This window comes from Scomber japonicus, chromosome 12 (genome assembly GCF_027409825.1).
Source record: "Scomber japonicus isolate fScoJap1 chromosome 12, fScoJap1.pri, whole genome shotgun sequence".
Classification (NCBI taxonomy): Eukaryota; Metazoa; Chordata; class Actinopteri; order Scombriformes; family Scombridae; genus Scomber; species Scomber japonicus.
The window spans coordinates 34,470,917-34,492,822 of NC_070589.1; the positions used below are offsets into that span (position 1 = coordinate 34,470,917).

A 21,906-nucleotide genomic window follows, 5' to 3' on the forward strand; every position below is an offset into this window, starting at 1 on the left:
AAAAACAGCTCATACCTCAGGAACGGTATGACAGAACATTTGGCGGTTTCGGTTATCGTGGTTCTTTCATATCGTGGTATACCTTGAACACGGTTACCATCCCATGCCTACTCCTCACTGTCCATTTTTAAAACTCGTCTTAAAACCCATTTTTATTCCTGCATGAGACTCTGCTCCTGTTTTAGTGTTTTATGGTTTGTTGTATGTTGTGGTCGTCTATAATAGGTCAATAAAGAGACTAAAAGCAGCTTCTTCCTCCCGTTGTATATAAAAACAGTCATTTCACATTTAAACTGCAGGTAAAAGCTGATAATCACTGTAATTATACACATTATTATTATTATTATTATTATTATTATTGTAGCACACTGGGAGAAAAGGTGTGTAATAACGATGAGTGTCTGTCAACCAATCAGAATAAAGAAAAGGTAATTTACTGTAATGTCATGTGCAACGGTTTGAATCCTCAAAACCTCCGACAGACATTACTACTGTTACTACTACTACAAAACATACTGCTTCTATTACTGCTACTACTGGAAAACTACTATTACCTCTAGTACTACTACTTATATTACTACTACTAGGTTATTACTACTACTACTACTACAACTTATATTACTACTACTACTACTAATACTACTACTACTACTACTACTACTACTACTACTACTACTACTACAACTTATATTACTACTACTACTAGGGTACTACTACAACAGAAAGTACGACACATACTTTCCCAAATGTGTCAGATATCACTGACATGACTGACTGACTGCTGAAGCTCAATAGAAGCTCATCAGAGACTTTAAATGTGTTTAATATTCAGTATGAACAGAAGGAAACATCACAGAAACCTGACTGCTGGTTAAACACAGCTGGGAATCAGGGTTCACTCACACTAGGCAATCGTACCGAGCCCAAGCACGTTTGCCCCCTAAAGTCCAGATTAATTGTCTAGTGTGAGCGCAAGTGTACCATGCTTGTGTACAGTACACTTGGTCATCCATGCGCACTACGGATTCATATTTTTCCCAAAAATAAGACATTTTATATCCCGGGAAAAGAAGCCAATTTTCTAGCGAATCCCGGGAAATCAATGATTTTTAAAAGGCAACACTAGCTGAGCCCTGGGTTAGGGTTCGGGTCATTTCAAGCAGCACTAAATGAGGAGACATTATGCATATATCGGTTCCCAATCTGATCATTTTATCATTATTAAGGCAAAATAACTCAATGTATGTCCATGGACATTATAATGAATAGACTAATAATGAATAGACTATAGGCTTAATATTAGGTACATCCAGCGTGCTGCGTGGACTTCATTACATCTGCTGCACCGCTGCTACCACTATTATCAAATGCTAAGTTTCTACAGTCTGTGACTGTGACCCTCATAAAAGTCATATTATATAAATCTGCATTATAAATATCTAAACTAACAGGATTCATTAAAGTCATTTGGCGACTTCTAAGTTATTAAACTAAGTCTGACTGTTACTGGAGTGAAGAGTTGAATCAGTACGTCTGCTGTAGTACTGCAGACTACACATGCATGACTCAGAAGAACAAGCGTTGTGTTAACTGATCGACCAAACACACCTGTGCATGTTTTATGAGAGTAACTGAGGATTTCCACCGGGTCCGTCAGCTCCATGGTTTACCTCCGTCCTCTGCTCAGTGTCAACTCACACCGAGAGCGTAACGGTTACCGTAATTACTGTAGTAGCTAGTCTACCGTAATTACTGTAGTAGCTAGTCTACCGTAATTACTGTAGTAGCTAGTCTACCGTAATTACTGTAGTAGCTAGTCTACCGTAATTACTGTAGTAGCTAGTCTACCGTAATTACTGTAGTAACTAGTCTACCGTAATTACTGTAGTAGCTAGTCTACTGTAATTACTGTAGTAGCTAGTCTACTGTAATTACTGTAGTAGCTAGTCTACCGTAATTACTGTAGTAACTAGTCTACCGTAATTACTGTAGTAGCTAGTCTACTGTAATTACTGTAGTAGCTAGTCTACCGTAATTACTGTAGTAGTTAGTCTACCGTAATTACTGTAGTAGCTAGTCTACCGTAATTACTGTAGTAGCTAGTCTACCGTAATTACCCTCCCTCCCTCCTACCTTCCTTCCTTCCTTCCTTCCATCCATCCTTCCTTCCATCCATCCTCCCTCCCTCCCTCCGTCCTTCCATCCTTCCTCCTTCTCCCCTTCCTCCCTCCTTCTCTTTCTTTCCTCCCCCTACCTTCCTCCCTTCTTTCTTTCCTCTGTCCTTCCTTCCTCCCTCCCTCCTACCTTCCTTCTCTCCGTCCTTCCTTCCATCCTTCCGTCCTTCCTACCTTCCTTCTCTCCGTCCTTCCTTCCTTCCATCCTTCCTTCCGTCCTTCCTTCCGTCCTTCCTTCCATCCATCCTTCCTCTTTCTTCCCTTCCTCCCTCCTTCTCCCCTTCCTCCCTCCTTCTCTTTCTTTCCTCCCCCTACCTTCCTCCCTTCTTTCTTTCCTCTGTCCTTCCTTCCTCCCTCCCTCCTACCTTCCTTCTCTCCGTCCTTCCTTCCTTCCATCCTTCCTTCCTTCCTTCCTCCCTCCTACCTTCCTTCTCTCCGTCCTTCCCTCCTTCCTTCCTTCCATCCTTCCTTCCTCCCTCCTACCTTCCTTCTCTCCGTCCTTCCTTCCATCCTTCCTCTTTCTTCCCTTCCTCCCTCCTTCTCCCCTTCCTCCCTCCTTCTCTTTCTTTCCTCCCTTCTTTCTTTCCTCTGTCCTTCCTTCTCTCCGTCCTTCCTTCCTTCCTTCTCTCCGTCCTTCCTTCCTTCCGTCCTACCTTCCGTCCTTCCTTCCTTCCTTCCTTCCATCCATCCTTCCTTCCATCCTTCCTTCCATCCTTCCTTCCTACCTTCCTTCCTTAAGTATTTCAATGAGTGCCCTATAAAGGGTTAAGTATCTGTAGTACTGCCTGACTCAGGAGAACAAGCTTTGTGTTAACTGATCAGCTGTGTTGTGTGTTATCGGCGCAGCACACGTTATGTTTTTGTGCAACCTATGTGTCAGAGGCAACCGTGCTTGAGTACACGTGGGTTTGAGGTAGTGTGAGTGCGGGCCAGCGGGTGACGGGGGAGGTGGGGGGGCCCTAGTGTGAGTGCACCCTGAAATAAATGAAATAAATGAATCTGAGAGTCTGACCTTTACTTCCTGTGAGAGAAGAAATCTTTCTGGGAGTCGCTCTGATGTCATAGATGATGGGATACTGGAACCAGGGTATCCTAAACACACACACACACACACACACACACACAGAGACAGAGACACACACACACACACACACAGAGACACACACACAGAGACACACACACACACACACACACACACAGAGAGAGACACACACACACACACAGAGACAGAGACACACACACACACAGAGACACACACACACACACAGAGACAGAGACACACACACACACACAGAGAGACACACACACACACACACAGAGAGAGACACACACACAGAGACACACACACACACACACAGAGAGACACACACACACACAGACATTATTAATTGGCTCCTTTTAAAATGACAAAATGTTTCTGTTTGCTTTAAAAACCATTGAATAAACTCAGACCTCAGGAGGAGGAGGAGGAGGAGGAGGAGGAGAAGAGAAGAAGAAAAGGATGAAGAGAAAGAAAGAAAGGATGAAGAGAAAGAAAGAAAGAAAGAAATATGAGGAAAGAAAGGATGAAGAGAAAGAAAGGATGAAGAGAAAGAAAGAAAGGATGAAGAGAAAGAAAGAAAGGATGAAGAGAAAGAAAGGATGAAGAGAAAGAAAGAAAGGATGAAGAGAAAGAAAGAAAGGATGAAGAGAAAGAAAGAAAGGATGAAGAGAAAGAAAGGATGAAGAGAAAGAAAGAAAGGATGAAGAGAAAGAAAGGAGAGTAAATGTTCCTCAAACATTAAACAATCTAAACCAACTCGTCTGTTCTTCTTCATGTTTCCTGAACTTCTACCAAACTAAATAAACTCTTCTTCTTCTTCTTCTTCTTCTGCTGATTCATTACAAGCAGGTCAAACAGCTGAGGCGTTGCCACGGTAACGGTGTTCGTCGTCCTCGTCCTCCTCTTACCTGAAGTGAAGCCCTTCAGAAAGCACCGTGTCCATCTGCATCCCTCCGATCCGGTTAAAGATGATCGCTCGCTGGCCTCCTTCAACTGCAGGACGGAAAAATACCAGGAAACATTCAGTTTACTGTCACAGAGGAGGAAAAATACCAGGAAACATTCAGTTTACTGTCACAGAAAGAAAGAAAGAAAGAAAGACTGATCTGACCTCATGTTTGACCTCGCTGCTCTAAGCTAAAGGAAATGTGTTCCAGGTGTTTAACAGATCAGTAGCTGCTACACCGTGTGTGTGTGTGTGTGTGTCATCGTGTCTGTGTGTGTGTGTCTCTGTGTGTGTGTGTGTGTGTCTCTGTTCACTACTATATGCTACTAGCACATGTAGCATTTAGCATTTAGCTTTACTGCTGATATCAAGTTTATCTGCTAAGCTTTGACCTTGACAAGATGACCTACATTCACAAGGTCACACATAATATTTATATATATATATATATAATAAAATATGTGACCTTCAGTCAGGCATAAAGAAGAAGATTTGATTTACAACCATTCAACGGAGTGTTTATGAAAAGAGGACATGATTCACTTCATTAACAGAACATGCATCATAGAGGTCGACCATCACCACCAGCCCATGGCCCATATTGCTTTTTCCCTTCCAGATGAGGAGCGCCACACACACACACACACACAAAGACAGAGATACACACGCAGACACACACACTCACTCACACACACTCACACACACACACTCTCTCACAGACACACACACACACACAGCTGCTCAGCCCCGCTCTCAGTCAGTGTACCCTTCTCTCTCTCTCTCTCGGGAAAAAACCTGCAACAGTGCATGTGCTGCACGTGCACACACGGTCAGTTATTGATCAGCTGGTTGTTGCTCCCGGTAACCGCGCTGTGTGAGAGCGTGAACAGCTGCACAGTGAGCAGGTCTGATTCAGCTTTCTGGAGCCTAACGTGCTTCTCTTAACTTTCTACACCAGCTACCAGAAGACTGATCCTCTCTTCAGACCTCTTCTAAAGGAAGGAAAGGAAGGAAGTGTGTGTGACAGAAAGACACATACAAGAAGGAAGGAAAGGAAGGAAGGAAAGGAAGGAAGTGTGAGACAGAAAGACACATACAAGAAGGAAGGAAAGGAAGGAAGGAAGGAAGGAAGGAAAGGAAGGAAGTGTGTGAGACAGAAAGACACATACAAGAAGGAAGGAAAGGAAGGAAGGAAGGAAGGAAGGAAAGCAAGGAAGTGTGGGTGTGACAGAAAGACACATACAAGAAGGAAGGAAGGAAGGAAGGAAGGAAGGAAAGGAAGTGTGTGAGACAGAAAGACACATACAAGAAGGAAGGAAAGGAAGGAAGGAAGGAAAGGAAGGAAGTGTGTGACAGAAAGACACATACAAGAAGGAAGGAAAGGAAGGAAGGAAGGAAAGGAAGGAAGTGTGTGAGACAGAAAGACACATACAGCAGCAGGAACGAAGGAAGGAAGGAAGGAAAGGAAGGAAAGGAAGGAAAGAAAGGAAGTGTGTGTGACAGAAAGACACATACAAGAAGGAAGGAAGGAAGGAAGGAAGGAAGGAAGGAAGGAGGGGAAGGAAGGAAGGAGGGGAAGGAAGGAAGGAGGGGAAGGAAGGAAGGAAGGAAGGAAGGAAAGGAAGGAAAGTAAAGGAAGGAAGAAAGGAAGGAAAGGAAAGGAAGGAAGTGTGTGTGACAGAAAGACACATACAAGAAGGAAGGAAAGGAAGGAAGGAAAGGAAAGGAAGGAAGTGTGTGTGACAGAAAGACACATCCAGCAGCAAGTACACCATCGCCTCCATGTCCTCCATTGGTTATGTGTTTGTGTTGCTATGACGACCCCGCTCACGTTGAGGAGGAGCTATAGTAATGGAGAACGACCTGGTACCAAACCGAGCCGAGTAGAGCTAGAACTGTTTAATGGAAAAGCTCCGTTATATTTGACCCAGCAGGTAAAGGGTTAATAACTAACTAATGGACCAACCAATCAGAGTAGAGCATTTGGATCAGCTGACCTGTGTACGTTGCCTCCTTCACGCCGTACGCCAGAGCTCCGGCTCCGATCAGCAGCTTCACACCGATACCAGCACCACGAGGTCCAGCTGACATCCTGCCGGCTATCTGCCGCAGCTGCTGCAAGAAACCCTGAAACACACACACACATATATATACACACACACACACACACAGACACACACACACACACACACACACACACACACACACATGCATGAACACACACACACAGAGAGAGACACACACACACACACACACACACAGAGACACACACACACACACACACACAGAGACACACACACACACACACACACAGAGACACACGAGTGAATTTACTTTACCTTTAAATCCCACAAACTGTCACATGTTACATTTAATCTCAGGAACTTCTGCATATTACACATTTATATATATTACTGACTTTAGATCCATTTAACTTTATACAACATCTGATCCTATTTTAACCCTGACCTGCTTTAATAAGGCAACACATGGAATGATATTCACTATATATCAGTATATAAGCTCTGAGATCAACTGACTCAGGTCAGATAGTTGAGCCCAGAGCTCTGAGATCTACTGACTCAGGTCAGATAGTTGAGCCCAGAGCTCTGAGATCTACTGACTCAGGTCAGATAGTTGAGCCCAGAGCTCTGAGATCTACTGACTCAGGTCAGATAGTTGAGCCCAGAGCTCTGAGATCTACTGACTCAGGTCAGATAGTTGAGCCCAGAGTTCAAACTAAACATGATGAAGCAGCTTTTACACAACTGGAACAAACTACCAGCAGAACTGAAATCAGCCCCAACAGTGAACACTTTTAAATCCAGGTTAAAAACATTTCTCTTCTCCTGAGCTTATGATTGAGCTCTTTTAAATCACTTTACATTTTAATCTTTCATTTGCACTCTATGTCCTTTTAATGATTTTAAAGCTAATTTATTATTTTATGCTGCAATCTTATATTTAATGCTCTATTCTAGTATTTTATTTATGTCTTTCTATTTTTCTGTACTTAGTTTTTATTATTGGGGGGGGGGGGGGGGTTAATGTTTCTGTTTTATGTAAAGCACATTGAGTTACCATTGTGTATGAAATGCGCTATATAAATAAAACTGCCTTGCCTATATCAGTATATATATATATATATATATATATCAGTATATATAACAGTATACAGAGTGTGATGTTAACCACACAGAGGCGCTCTCCTGGTTCAATGTCTACATTTGCTTTTTTTCTTCTTCCGGAGTCAACCGGAGAATAAAATGACTTATTAGCTAATCTGCTAAACTGCTAAATGTCCTGCATGTAAGATAAATATACACATGAAAAGAAAAACGTGTTTTAGGTGACAACATGTAATACTTTAGTGTGTGTGCACGCGCCAAATATGAGAGGAAATGTTAAATAATCGCATTATTAAACAGACTCTGGCTTCATGTCAAGGTTCCTTCACTGCTGCTCCACACAACTTAGATAACTAAAGTTAATCAGCTTTAATACATCTCCTCCACCTGCAGCTGCTGTCTCTAGTAGTGACTTTAATCTCTTTATTTTAACTAAATTATCTGACTTTATTTTAACTGCGAGTCTGACTCACGTGTGCAACATCACGTTTTATCACGCGGAGGACAAACAGCAGCAGGCACGTGAACACATCAGCAGGTAAAAACACAGCAAAGTGAATAAAGTTACACATAAAACACATTTAGAAACATTAAAGAAACAGACTTACACCAGGATCCTTGTTTGCCATGCTCGTCCTCTCTGTTAGAAAACCAAGTGAAGAAGAAAAGCCAAGGTCAAGCGTAATGACGTACTTCCGAGTGCGCAGAGGACCATGGGAAATGTAGTTAAAGTACTGCAGTATTATGAGTGATGTAATTAAAGTATTACAGTAAAAGTACTGCAGTATTATAGTGATGTAGTATGCAGTATTACAGTAAAAGTACTGCAGTATTATGAGTGATGTAATTAAAGTATTACAGTAAAAGTACTGCAGTATTATAGTGATGTAGTATGCAGTATTACAGTAAAAGTACTGCAGTATTATAGTGATGTAGTATGTAGTATTACAGTAAAAGTACTGCAGTATTATGAGTGATGTAGTATGCAGTATTACAGTAAAAGTACTGCAGTATTATAGTGATGTAGTATGCAGTATTACAGTAAAAGTACTGCAGTATTATAGTGATGTAGTATGCAGTATTACAGTAAAAGTACTGCAGTATTATAGTGATGTAGTATGCAGTATTACAGTAAAAGTATTGCAGTATTATAGTGATGTAGTATGCAGTATTACAGTAAAAGTACTGCAGTATTATGAGTGATGTAATTAAAGTATTACAGTAAAAGTACTGCAGTATTATAGTGATGTAGTATGCAGTATTACAGTAAAAGTACTGCAGTACTATAGTGATGTAGTATGCAGTATTACAGTAAAAGTACTGCAGTATTATAGTGATGTAGTATGCAGTATTACAGTAAAAGTACTGCAGTATTACAGTGATGTAGTATGCAGTATTACAGTAAAAGTACTGCAGTATTATACTTTATGTTATACTTTACTGGTTATGTTGCTGATTCAGATTTTAAACATACAATCTAACAAATAAATGATGATGCATCAGTATTGCTTAAACTATCCAGGATTATATAAGGATTAAAAGCTCCACCTTTGACTATTTGAGTAAATTTAACAGAACAATAAAACCTCAGTGTGGTTTTACATTTCCTTCAGAAGCTTTGAATGAGACCCTGAGATGAAGACAGAAGAAAATAATTTGCTTATTGTTGATAAATCATCTTTATTGATTATGTAAAGACATCCAATGAGTTCATGTACATTGTTATTGTTCGTATTGTTTTCTTATTGCTGCTCTTATATTCTATTTTGTGGCTGTAACACTGCAAATTTCCCCATTGTGGGACTAATAAAGGAATATCTTATCTTATCTTATCTTAAACTGAAAATATCAACAACACATACATAAACAGAATAAAGTGTTGTATATCCCTATTAGCCTGACAGAATATTTTCTTCATCATTTCCTGTATTATTTTATTTATTTATTACATGTTAGTTAAATAATGTGATCTTGACATATTCTTCTGTTCAGCTGAGGTGCAGAGATGCTGAGTTTGACCGCCAGATGGCAGCAAATTACTTCAACAAGCAACAAAACTCTTTTTACATGTTTACATCCTCAATTTCAGCCCTGCATGAAAAATCCTAACACAAAAAACTACATCAGTATTATGAGCTAGATGTAAAGTATTACAGCGAAAGTATTATTTACTCTCATTGTAATTATACATTTCCTCCAGAAGCTTTGAATGAGATCCTGAGATGAAGTCAGAAGAAAATATTTGTTAATTGTTGATAAATCATCTTTATTGATTATGTAAAGACATCCAATGATTTCATGTACAGATTAACTTCATCCACACAATCAGTTAGTTTAACATTGAGTGTCAGCTATCTACAAAAACATAGTAAAAGATCTCCTCTTTGATTATTATCATGATAATTACAGCTTGATTGAATATTTCTTTATGACTTTACAAAGTAGTGAGAACCAAACAGACACAAATACATTAATAAAAACATGAAACTAACATTTAGAACAAAGACAAATTTACATTTTTCATCTGAAGAAATGTCAGTGAAGGTTAAAAACATGGTGATGAGCAGTGAGAGCCTCCATGGATAAAAACACACAGGAAAAAAATCACATTTAAAGAAACTGAACATATAAACGATACATATATAAACAAAAAAACAAAGTTGTATATCCCTATTAGCATGTCAGCTGATCTCCTAGCAGCTCAGAAACATGGAGACAAAAACATGAAGAATTACAACATCTGACACATGAAGTCTGAAATGACTTCTGTCTATTTGAGTTCACACAACTCAGCTTTGGCATCTACATAAAAACAGAGTCCAGCATAGAGAGGCTGAGTGAATGTGGTCTGGACTCTGTGGACGAGAGTCATGGTTTCAGAGACGCTGTAGAAGGACAGAATACCTGCTCTGTGATCCAGGTACACTCCGACTCTGGAGAAATGACGAGAGTGTTCTGAGAAAGGAGTTCTGACATTGTTGAATCTAAATGAATGACGTGCAGGCTCACAATATAAAGCCCAAGATTTCTCATTGTTTCCAAACGTACATTCATTCCAATCTCCTGTTCTGCTGATACTCTTGTATGCGACTGCTACGTCAATGGCTCCTTCCCACTCCACCTCCCAGTAACAATGTCCCATCAGACTCTCTTTACTCAGGACCTGCAAACATGGTAGAAACCTGTCTGGGTCCAAAGGATAAGACGGATATTGACTCGATAGTCTTGCTTTTCTGTTCCCCTCAGATAATACCAGCCTTGAGTTTGCTGTGTCTGGATCCAGAGTGATTTCACGTGAATATCTTAAGAAGTCAGCTCTGGTCTTTGGCTCTGCTCGTGATAGTAAAACGTCCACTTCAGTCACTGCCAGTGAGATGTGAGATTCGTCCCTCAGGATGTCCTGTAGTTTATCTCTGAGCTCTGACACAGCTGCTGTCACATCCTCAAAGTATTTCAGAGGACGAATATCAATGCTGGATGAGTCTGTAGGTTCACTGAGTTGTGACACTGAGGGGTAGTTATGTAGAAACTGGTTCAGTTCAGCGTCTTTCCTCTTCAGCTCAGTGATCTCCTGCTGCAGCTTCTCCTGAAGCTCTTTGACTCGACTCACTTCAGTTTCCTGCTGGGATCTGATCTGCTGCTTCACATCAGAGCTTCTTTTCTGGAGGAGACGGATCAGCTCAGTGAAGATCTTCTCACTGTCCTCCACTGCTTTATCAGCAGAGCGAATGACGGCCTCCACCTCCTGTTGAAGCAGCTTTACATCTTTCTCTCTGTCCTGGATTCTCTGCTGGATGTTTTTCACCAGGACAGGCCTCAGTGTGAAGGCCTCTCTGCACTGAGGGCAGCTGTAGATTTTCTTCTCATCCTCTTCATCCCAGAATCCTTTAATACATCTCATACAGTAGCGGTGTCCGCAGGGAAAAGCCACTGGATCCTTCAGTAGATCCTGACAATTTGAACAGCTAATTATTTCCTCGTCCAGCTGAGCTCCTTGCTGCGCCATTTCAGCTCTCAATAACAATGACTGTCTGAGTTTCACTTCCTTAGAACTGAAACAAGTTTGACCTTTGATCTGATCAGCACCTGTTTCTGCATTAAATATAGGCTGACAGCTCTTGTGCTGCTTTACATGTTGGTTACACCCATCTGCAACTGCAGCTCTGAAGGGAGGAAACAAGGAAATATGTGGACAGAGTGGAGCTGATTGTGTTAGAGAGCAGGAAGGGGAGGGAGGGGTCGTCAATGATTCACCCCACCAAGAGAAGCTGTTTTAAAGAGATACTGCGTGTTTCTCATTTAAAAACACTGCTCACCTCTGCTGTCTGGTGTCAAAGCATTATTAGGATCTGAGATGACTCCTCACTGACTTCTCCACATATTCAATCCATTTTAAACTCTCATGCATGTAGTATGCAGTATTACAGTAAAAGTACTGCAGTATTACAGTGATGTAGTATGCAGTATTACAGTAAAAGTACTGCAGTATTATACTTTATGTTATACTTTACTGGTTATGTTGCTGATTCAGATTTTAAACATACAATCTAACAAATAAATGATGATGCATCAGTATTGCTTAAACTATCCAGGATTATATAAGGATTAAAAGCTCCACCTTTGACTATTTGAGTAAATTTAACAGAACAATAAAACCTCAGTGTGGTTTTACATTTCCTTCAGAAGCTTTGAATGAGACCCTGAGATGAAGACAGAAGAAAATAATTTGCTTATTGTTGATAAATCATCTTTATTGATTATGTAAAGACATCCAATGAGTTCATGTACATTGTTATTGTTCGTATTGTTTTCTTATTGCTGCTCTTATATTCTATTTTGTGGCTGTAACACTGCAAATTTCCCCATTGTGGGACTAATAAAGGAATATCTTATCTTATCTTATCTTAAACTGAAAATATCAACAACACATACATAAACAGAATAAAGTGTTGTATATCCCTATTAGCCTGACAGAATATTTTCTTCATCATTTCCTGTATTATTTTATTTATTTATTACATGTTAGTTAAATAATGTGATCTTGACATATTCTTCTGTTCAGCTGAGGTGCAGAGATGCTGAGTTTGACCGCCAGATGGCAGCAAATTACTTCAACAAGCAACAAAACTCTTTTTACATGTTTACATCCTCAATTTCAGCCCTGCATGAAAAATCCTAACACAAAAAACTACATCAGTATTATGAGCTAGATGTAAAGTATTACAGCGAAAGTATTATTTACTCTCATTGTAATTATACATTTCCTCCAGAAGCTTTGAATGAGATCCTGAGATGAAGTCAGAAGAAAATATTTGTTAATTGTTGATAAATCATCTTTATTGATTATGTAAAGACATCCAATGATTTCATGTACAGATTAACTTCATCCACACAATCAGTTAGTTTAACATTGAGTGTCAGCTATCTACAAAAACATAGTAAAAGATCTCCTCTTTGATTATTATCATGATAATTACAGCTTGATTGAATATTTCTTTATGACTTTACAAAGTAGTGAGAACCAAACAGACACAAATACATTAATAAAAACATGAAACTAACATTTAGAACAAAGACAAATTTACATTTTTCATCTGAAGAAATGTCAGTGAAGGTTAAAAACATGGTGATGAGCAGTGAGAGCCTCCATGGATAAAAACACACAGGAAAAAAATCACATTTAAAGAAACTGAACATATAAACGATACATATATAAACAAAAAAACAAAGTTGTATATCCCTATTAGCATGTCAGCTGATCTCCTAGCAGCTCAGAAACATGGAGACAAAAACATGAAGAATTACAACATCTGACACATGAAGTCTGAAATGACTTCTGTCTATTTGAGTTCACACAACTCAGCTTTGGCATCTACATAAAAACAGAGTCCAGCATAGAGAGGCTGAGTGAATGTGGTCTGGACTCTGTGGACGAGAGTCATGGTTTCAGAGACGCTGTAGAAGGACAGAATACCTGCTCTGTGATCCAGGTACACTCCGACTCTGGAGAAATGACGAGAGTGTTCTGAGAAAGGAGTTCTGACATTGTTGAATCTAAATGAATGACGTGCAGGCTCACAATATAAAGCCCAAGATTTCTCATTGTTTCCAAACGTACATTCATTCCAATCTCCTGTTCTGCTGATACTCTTGTATGCGACTGCTACGTCAATGGCTCCTTCCCACTCCACCTCCCAGTAACAATGTCCCATCAGACTCTCTTTACTCAGGACCTGCAAACATGGTAGAAACCTGTCTGGGTCCAAAGGATAAGACGGATATTGACTCGATAGTCTTGCTTTTCTGTTCCCCTCAGATAATACCAGCCTTGAGTTTGCTGTGTCTGGATCCAGAGTGATTTCACGTGAATATCTTAAGAAGTCAGCTCTGGTCTTTGGCTCTGCTCGTGATAGTAAAACGTCCACTTCAGTCACTGCCAGTGAGATGTGAGATTCGTCCCTCAGGATGTCCTGTAGTTTATCTCTGAGCTCTGACACAGCTGCTGTCACATCCTCAAAGTATTTCAGAGGACGAATATCAATGCTGGATGAGTCTGTAGGTTCACTGAGTTGTGACACTGAGGGGTAGTTATGTAGAAACTGGTTCAGTTCAGCGTCTTTCCTCTTCAGCTCAGTGATCTCCTGCTGCAGCTTCTCCTGAAGCTCTTTGACTCGACTCACTTCAGTTTCCTGCTGGGATCTGATCTGCTGCTTCACATCAGAGCTTCTTTTCTGGAGGAGACGGATCAGCTCAGTGAAGATCTTCTCACTGTCCTCCACTGCTTTATCAGCAGAGCGAATGACGGCCTCCACCTCCTGTTGAAGCAGCTTTACATCTTTCTCTCTGTCCTGGATTCTCTGCTGGATGTTTTTCACCAGGACAGGCCTCAGTGTGAAGGCCTCTCTGCACTGAGGGCAGCTGTAGATTTTCTTCTCATCCTCTTCATCCCAGAATCCTTTAATACATCTCATACAGTAGCGGTGTCCGCAGGGAAAAGCCACTGGATCCTTCAGTAGATCCTGACAATTTGAACAGCTAATTATTTCCTCGTCCAGCTGAGCTCCTTGCTGCGCCATTTCAGCTCTCAATAACAATGACTGTCTGAGTTTCACTTCCTTAGAACTGAAACAAGTTTGACCTTTGATCTGATCAGCACCTGTTTCTGCATTAAATATAGGCTGACAGCTCTTGTGCTGCTTTACATGTTGGTTACACCCATCTGCAACTGCAGCTCTGAAGGGAGGAAACAAGGAAATATGTGGACAGAGTGGAGCTGATTGTGTTAGAGAGCAGGAAGGGGAGGGAGGGGTCGTCAATGATTCACCCCACCAAGAGAAGCTGTTTTAAAGAGATACTGCGTGTTTCTCATTTAAAAACACTGCTCACCTCTGCTGTCTGGTGTCAAAGCATTATTAGGATCTGAGATGACTCCTCACTGACTTCTCCACATATTCAATCCATTTTAAACTCTCATTGATTACAATATTGATTTCAGCAGTCAAGATCACTTTGTTGTCATTGTGTAAAAACTGAACTCAAGATAAATAAAGAGAAGGATTTATCATACACAGATCCGTTGTGGTGAAGAGAGAGCTGAGCCGAAAGGCAAAGATCTCGATTTACCAGTCGATCTTGGTTCCTACCCTCACCTCTGGTCATGAGCTTTGGGTAGTGACCGAAAGAACAAGATCGCGGGTACAAGCGGCCGAAATGAGCTTCCTCCGTAGGGTGGCTGGGCTCTCCCTTAGAGATAGGGTGAGAAGCTCAGTCATCCGGGAGGAGCTCGGAGGGTTAGGGTTAGGGTGCCAGATGAGGTGGCTCGGGCATCTAGTCAGGATGCCTCCCGGACGCCTCCCTGGTGAGGTGTTCAGGGCCCGTCCCACCGGTAGGAGACCCTGGGGAAGACCCAGGACACGCTGAAGAGACTATGTCTCTCGGCTGGCCTGGGAACGCCTCGGGATCCCCCGGGAAGAGCTGGACGAAGTGGCTGGGGAGAGGGAAGTCTGGGCTTCCCTGCTTAGGCTGCTGCCCCCGAGACCTGACCAGGATAAGAGGAAGAAGACGGTACGGATTTATCATACACACACTCATCAAACCAACACATGCCTAAAATAAAGTTAAAAATTAGATGGACCACATTTCAAAGGCGTATTTTTAATGTTAGATGCATTCAAATGAATCAGCAGTTATTTGTTGCAGCTCTGAATCTGCACAGATCATGAACGCACCAATTTATTTGGCTCTGTGGTTCAGTTGGTGAATCTGGCTGGTAATCTGCTTTTAAACAAACAAAGTGCACCAGGAGATACATACACATTTACATTTTTGTATACGTTAAAAGGGGGGAACGTACCTTTGTGGAGATAAAATCCAAAATATTTTTAAAAAATACTTGTGGAAATGTTTACTCTGTAGGTGCAAATGAGATGGCTAGCAACATCAAAGCAAATACAAAGTAAATAAAAAGAATAATTAAAATCCTCCTGCCTGTTTAAGAGTTAAACATATTATAATTTGCTATCAACATGTGATTATCTTTATATCCTTCTTCCTCAATGAAATCATAATCTGTGTATGTCCAGAATGAACACAGGCTAAACCATAAGTATTAAAGAACAACAATGAAGTAGTATATAGAAAGGTTGTATAAGAATGTGGCAGAAAGTATTAATATGTTGAGTAAGTATTAAAACCCCCTCCTCTACATCTGTGGTGTTATATCATCAGTGAAGAGAGATTTAAATATGTGTTATATAATAAATATCACAGAAGTCAAAGCCTGTAACACTGACACTGTAAATAAAGCTGTCAGATAAATGCAGTGGAGAAGAAAGTTCAATATTTCCCTTTGAGATGTAGAAGCACTGCAGTAACTGTACTTGTCCAGCAGGGGGCAGCAGATCTCTCCGACTGTGAAGTGATCACATGACTCAGTTGGATATAAAAACAGCTGTTGGTGTTTGGTGTCAGTGACTTTCATGAATGATGCTCAAGGTTGTTAGTTTGACCTGAAGCTTCACTTAACTTTGATCTGTATTGTTTGGGAAACTATTTCAGGCCAGAAAATTATAATTACAATAGATTATGAGAGATTAAGTCAAAGTCAAGATCATGATGCTCCTAATTTAGTCCTGATTTTCATACATTACCAGTTAGATCGTCCTGTTTCTCTGCCTCAAACCCTAGAAACCCATTTTTCCCAGTTTTCAGCCCAGGACTGCTTTCACTTCCCCCCAGCCTTCAAAATAAAAGCTTTTTTCCCCCTCACCTTAACTGTCTGTAGTTGGGTTTTTGTTACTATACTTCCACCACAGCTCAACAGGAAACACTAAGAGGGAATCTGATGCTAAACAGACTGTAAATGTGTCAGATATCACTTGATATGACTAACTCACACTGTTACCATAGTAACTATAATAACTATAGTAACTCACACTGATGAAGAACTATAGAAGCTGATCAGAGACTTTAAATCACTTTAATGTTCATTTTGGGATCTTACTGTTATTTGAAGACAGACTTAACATCCGTATTGTGATTGCAACGAATGATTGTTTCCATAAGTCGGTCAATAGTGAGAAATATTGACAGAAAGTAATAATTTTAGCATTTTAGTTTCATATTTTTAGCTTCTTCAATGTTTAAAGATTCAGTGTTTTGTTTCGTGTCATCTTTTATTCTGAAAAATGATAATTAGCAGGCTTTTCCTTTAATGATAAAGTGACATTTTCTAGACGAACCAGTTACCTGAATAATTGGCAGATTAATTAATAATGAAAATAATTGTTAGTTGCAGGAACATTATTGATTAATCTGCCAGTTATTTTCTCTAGTCAGGGATCCTCCATACCTGCCCCCATTAATCGCTGCTTTGGTCGCAGTTGGGGCTCAAGTTGCCTCCATCGGCTGACTGTGAGGTTTTCACAATCAGTCGTCCAAATGAGTCAAATCTTCATCTTCTATGTTTCAACGTTTCAGTGTTTTTAGTAGCAAAGTCCCTCTTTTTGCTGAGCCTCAATAGAAGCTTCTACTTTTAATGTTCATTTTGGGATCTTACTGTTATTTTAAGACACATTTGACATCAGTATTGTGATGATTGTGTTCATCAGAGCTGCAAAAATGAATAATTGAATCCATAAGTTGATCAATAGTGACACATATTGACAGAAAGTAATAATTTAACATCTTTAAATGTCTGACATTATCGGACCAACAATCCAAAAACCCCAAAATATTACATTTATAGTAACAATTACCATTTAGTTTGATACTGAGGAGAGTTTAGGAAGCAGAGAGGATTAAAAATGTGCAGATTCATTGTCTGTAGTTCATAAAGTAGTTTGAGAACTTGCAACAAGAAGACGGTTTTTGACTCTCGTAATGTTGTTTTCGTGGCAGCATTGATCCTCCATACCTGCCCCCATTAATCGCTGCTTTAGTCGCGGTCGGGGCTCAGGTTGCCTCCGTCGGCCGACTGTGAGGTTGCAGTCGTAGTGTTTTGTTCCTCCACAGCTCATTGATTGGCTCAGACTTCAGTTCCTCCTGAGGAAATCACTCCTTTTATAGTTAACGCGGCGCTGTGAAGCTGTTTTCCGGGTTCACACTCGCTCAGCATGTAGAGGAGGCGGACCAGCGGGGAGACACCTGGACCAAAGGCCGACAGACCGGAGCCAGGCACGGGATCGATCCCCACTTATCGATCAGCTATCAGCACAGGTGAGGAGGAGGAGGAAGGAGGAAGGGGGGGGATTGTTGCATGAGGAGGGAGGGGGGGGGCGTTGCGGGGAGGGGATCAGTCTTCTGGGTGGATCAGATCAGACATGTCAGGTCCTGCAGAGACTCACCAGGAAAACGACTCAGCCTCAGCTTCAGGTTCAAAGTTCAATCTGTTCCTTCTTTACTTGTTGTTGTTTTTTACTCTGAAGTCACTAAACAATCAATTAACCAATCATTCAATTAATCAGCCAATCAATCAATCAGCGGGGTGCGACGCTTCGGTTTGATGGGAGTTTGTGTGTCTGGTCTGAGTTGAAACATCCCGGAGGTTTTTTGTGAAGGTATGTGACGACACCGACAAAACAAGAGCAGCAGATGTGTTAGCGCAGAAAGCAGCAGCCAGGAACCTGCGTTTACCTCCGCGTGCACCGCAGAGAGAGAGGCACGAGCTCACTGTGGAGTTTAATATAAAGTAGACCTGCGTTTATCTCCGCGTGCACCGCAGAGAGAGAGGCACGAGCTCACTGTGGAGTTTAATATAAAGTAGACCTGCGTTTATCTCCGCGTGCACCGCAGAGAGAGAGAGGCACGAGCTCACTGTGGAGTTTAATATAAAGTAGACCTGCGTTTACCTCCGCGTGCACCGCAGAGAGAGAGGCACGAGCTCACTGTGGAGTTTAATATAAAGTAGAGTTTAATAAGAAGCTGTGTTTAATGTCTGATGGTTGAATCTGCTTCATGTTTCAACCATCAGACATTAAACTGTGTTTAAAAGTAGATTTTATGAACTAATGCTGCAGAGTAACTTTAATTTACAGAGTATAAAGTAAAGCTGAGAGATCCTGTACTTATTATAGAGTTTATATTCTTTTTATACGATATTAAAACCATCAAATATGATCTGTAATAGAAGAAATATTCAAATCCTTCACATCAAAACCACAGAACAGTCTAGGACACATGAAACTAGTGCAGCAAAATCTCTATTTGAGTATAAAAAGAAGCTTTTTCAGAACCATCAGACATTAAAAAAGCTTCTTTTTATACTCAAATAGAGATTTTGTTGTACTAGTTACACGTGTACTAGACTGTTCTGTGGTTTTGATGTGAAGGATTTGAATACTTCTTCTATTACAGATCATATTTGATGGTTTTAATATCGTATAAATAAATAAAGTCCACAGTAAGTACAGGTAGCTCTGCATTATTAGTTCATAAATACAGTTTAATGTCTGATGGTTGAATCTGCTTATGAACTAATGCTGCAGAGTAACTTTCATTTACAGAGTATAAAGTTCAGTTTAAAGGTTATATATTCTGTTTTATACCATATTATAACCATCAAATATGATCTGTAATAGAAGAAGTATTTAAACCCTTCATATCAAAACCATAAAACAGTCTAGTTGATGTTCTTCATTCACATATTACTGTAGTTTACAGTTACAGCTGGGTTCAGGGTCAAATCTAAAGTAGAGTATAATAAGAATCTTTTTCAGAGCTGTGTTTAATGTCTGATCACACATCAGACATTAAACCTGATTTAAAAGTAGAGTAACTTTCATTTACAGAGTATAAAGTTCAGTTTAAAGGTCATATATTCAGTTTTATATGATATTAAAACCGTCTAATATGATCTGAAGTGGAAGAAGTATTTAAATCTTTCATATCAAAACTACAAGATATTATAGATGAAGAGTACAGATGTGTGTTCAGTTCATTAAAGTATAAAAAGAAGCAGTTTCAGCTTTGTGTTTAAAGCTTTATGTATTAAACATGAAGAGCTCAGACATTAAACTTCACTTCTAAACAGATTTAATAAACTAAAGCTGTAAATCTGCCTCCATCACACATTTAACATTTAACATTAAACATTAAACATATTTCTCCTCTAAAGTAGAGAACCAGTCATGTGACATTAACAGTTTATATGTTGACTGTAATGGAAAAAGTTAAAGTATAAGTGGAAACACCACAGAGTTAAAATACTCAGTGTAAGTTCTGCATTCAACATCTCATTTTAGTAAAAGAAGAAGAGGTTCAGTATATTTAGAAGTCATCGAAAGTAAAAGTGCAGAATGGATCCTCACTGTCTCCTCTTATTATAATATTATTATTATAATTATTATTATTGCTGATGTTTAACATGTCAGCTGTAATAATATTGTTTGGTAGTTTAATCTGTAAAAAAGATGATTTTTTAAAGTAGGAAGTTGAGTAAAAAGTACAAAATAAAAGCGTTTAATAAGTTTAAATGTTTCTAAATAACTAAATATTCAACTCAAGCTGCACTTTGTGTCTTCATCACATGATCACAGTCACATTATTACATTCATGTTTCTGCTGCTGAAATAATAAGTGATGTATTGTGGAAGTAATCAACGACTTCTGCATGCACAGCGATGTTACCGGTTGCTATAGAAACGGGAAGTTTTAACATTAGTCTGTTCTCTTATTTAAAGCTGTCACATAATGATTCATGTGTTGTTGCGTCGTCATAATGATTTAATAGTTCAGTTCATGAAGTCTTTGATGTTCAGTTTAACTTTTAATAGATTCATTATTTAATTATCACATCATTTATAATCATCTTGTTCTGGCTGCATGGTGAGTCTTGTCAGTTCTCAGGAGGATGTTTCTAACGCTGAATGTTTCCTTCCTTTAGTTAGATGTGTAAAGTTTAGACTATAATAAATGACGCCCCTCCCTTTAAACCACAGACGCAGGAGGAAACGACACCAAACACTTCTCTGCTTCTCTGCTTCTCTTCTCACTTTAACACTTCGGTCAAAGCTTCTCGTTGTTTCCACTTCATATAAAAACACATCCATGTTTAAATTCTCCTTTTAAAAGCAACAAAATCACTCAGTTTAACGTCAGTGTTTCATATTAAAGTGATGATGGAGGGTCAGAGTCAGTCAGCTGTCTGGAGGTGGAAGACTCGTTGGTTTTATGGTTGTCGTCAAAAAGCTTCATTGTCTTCGTCGTCTTCGTTGTCTTCGTCGTTTTCGTAGTCGTCGTCGTCGTTCTTCTTCTTCTCTCCGAGTCTTTTCTACCTGCTCTCAGCTCGAGCTCTGCTTCACTTCCTCTCGTTTAAATTTAGGCCAAACTTTCAGAGACTTCATCACTTCCTCTTTTCTGGTGTTTGTGAACAAGACGACGGAGCTTCCCGTTCGCTCCGAGACAGACAGGCTTTATACAGAAGCTTTAAAGCTGTGAGAGAGAGCATTATATTATATTATATTATATTATATTATATTATATTATTATTATATTATATTTATCATGTTAAATATTCTACACGGCTGCTGCTTCATTTTAGCGTTGTTAAAACATAAAGTCCTTTTCTTTATTTACTGAACCTCACATTTACATTTAGACTTCTACTACATTCAGAATGATCATTTTCCTGCTGGTTATTATGTTGTAATTGTATCTCTGTTGTGTTTTGTGCATGTTAATTGTGCTTTAGTTATATTTTATGATGCTATTATTTATTAGTTTTGTCCTTTTTTTCTCTCTAATGCTTTTGCTGTGTTGTATTTTATTCAGGAGTCTTTGAAATTTAAATATTTTGGCAGATTCAGATGGTTTTTTTACCCACTCTGACCAGAATACAATCCTCTAAAATAAGCAGTGAATAATATATAATGTGGTCATATTTAAAACATTCATATATTTAACATGATTCTTATACTATCACAGTAAAGGTCCGACTCTTATACTTTCACAGTAAAGGTCCGACTTATACTTTCACATTAAAGGTCCGACTCTTATACTTTCACAGTAAAGGTCTGACTCTTATACTATCACAATAAAGGTCTGACTCTTATACTTTCACAATAAAGGTCTGACTCTTATACTTTCACAGTAAAGGTCTGACTCTTATACTTTCACAGT

The 21,906-nt window shown here is 39.6% G+C and overlaps 4 protein-coding genes across 5 annotated transcripts in view; 1 reads left to right on the forward strand and 3 right to left on the reverse strand.

The window, feature by feature from the left end:
- LOC128368681 (prohibitin-2-like) overlaps nt 1–7,973 on the reverse strand; it is a 28,812-nt gene extending 20,839 nt beyond the window's left edge. Inside the window, exons 1-4 of the mRNA XM_053329542.1 lie at nt 7,899–7,973; nt 6,160–6,289; nt 4,125–4,209; nt 3,187–3,266 (exon numbers count right to left, since the gene is read on the reverse strand). Coding sequence (XP_053185517.1) covers nt 3,187–3,266; nt 4,125–4,209; nt 6,160–6,289; nt 7,899–7,919 — 316 coding nt within the window. The 5' untranslated portion in view covers nt 7,920–7,973. The remainder of the gene's footprint in view (nt 1–3,186; nt 3,267–4,124; nt 4,210–6,159; nt 6,290–7,898) is intronic.
- Nucleotides 7,974–9,578: 1,605 nt separating this feature from the next.
- On the reverse strand, nt 9,579–11,432 carry LOC128368659 (tripartite motif-containing protein 16-like protein). Its single transcript, XM_053329516.1, has one exon. It carries the CDS (start codon nt 11,294–11,296, stop codon nt 10,061–10,063), a length of 1,236 nt encoding a protein of 411 aa, XP_053185491.1. The 5' UTR covers nt 11,297–11,432; the 3' UTR covers nt 9,579–10,060.
- A 1,216-nt stretch (nt 11,433–12,648) lies between these two features.
- Nucleotides 12,649–14,502, reverse strand: LOC128368657 (tripartite motif-containing protein 16-like protein). Its single transcript, XM_053329515.1, has one exon. It carries the CDS (start codon nt 14,364–14,366, stop codon nt 13,131–13,133), a length of 1,236 nt encoding a protein of 411 aa, XP_053185490.1. The 5' UTR covers nt 14,367–14,502; the 3' UTR covers nt 12,649–13,130.
- Nucleotides 14,503–17,845: 3,343 nt separating this feature from the next.
- LOC128368677 (CYFIP-related Rac1 interactor B-like) overlaps nt 17,846–21,906 on the forward strand; it is a 16,785-nt gene continuing 12,724 nt past the window's right edge. For both annotated transcript variants that reach the window (XM_053329537.1, XM_053329536.1), the window contains exon 1: nt 17,846–18,006. The gene's annotated coding sequence lies outside the window, so the exon portion shown is untranslated. The remainder of the gene's footprint in view (nt 18,007–21,906) is intronic.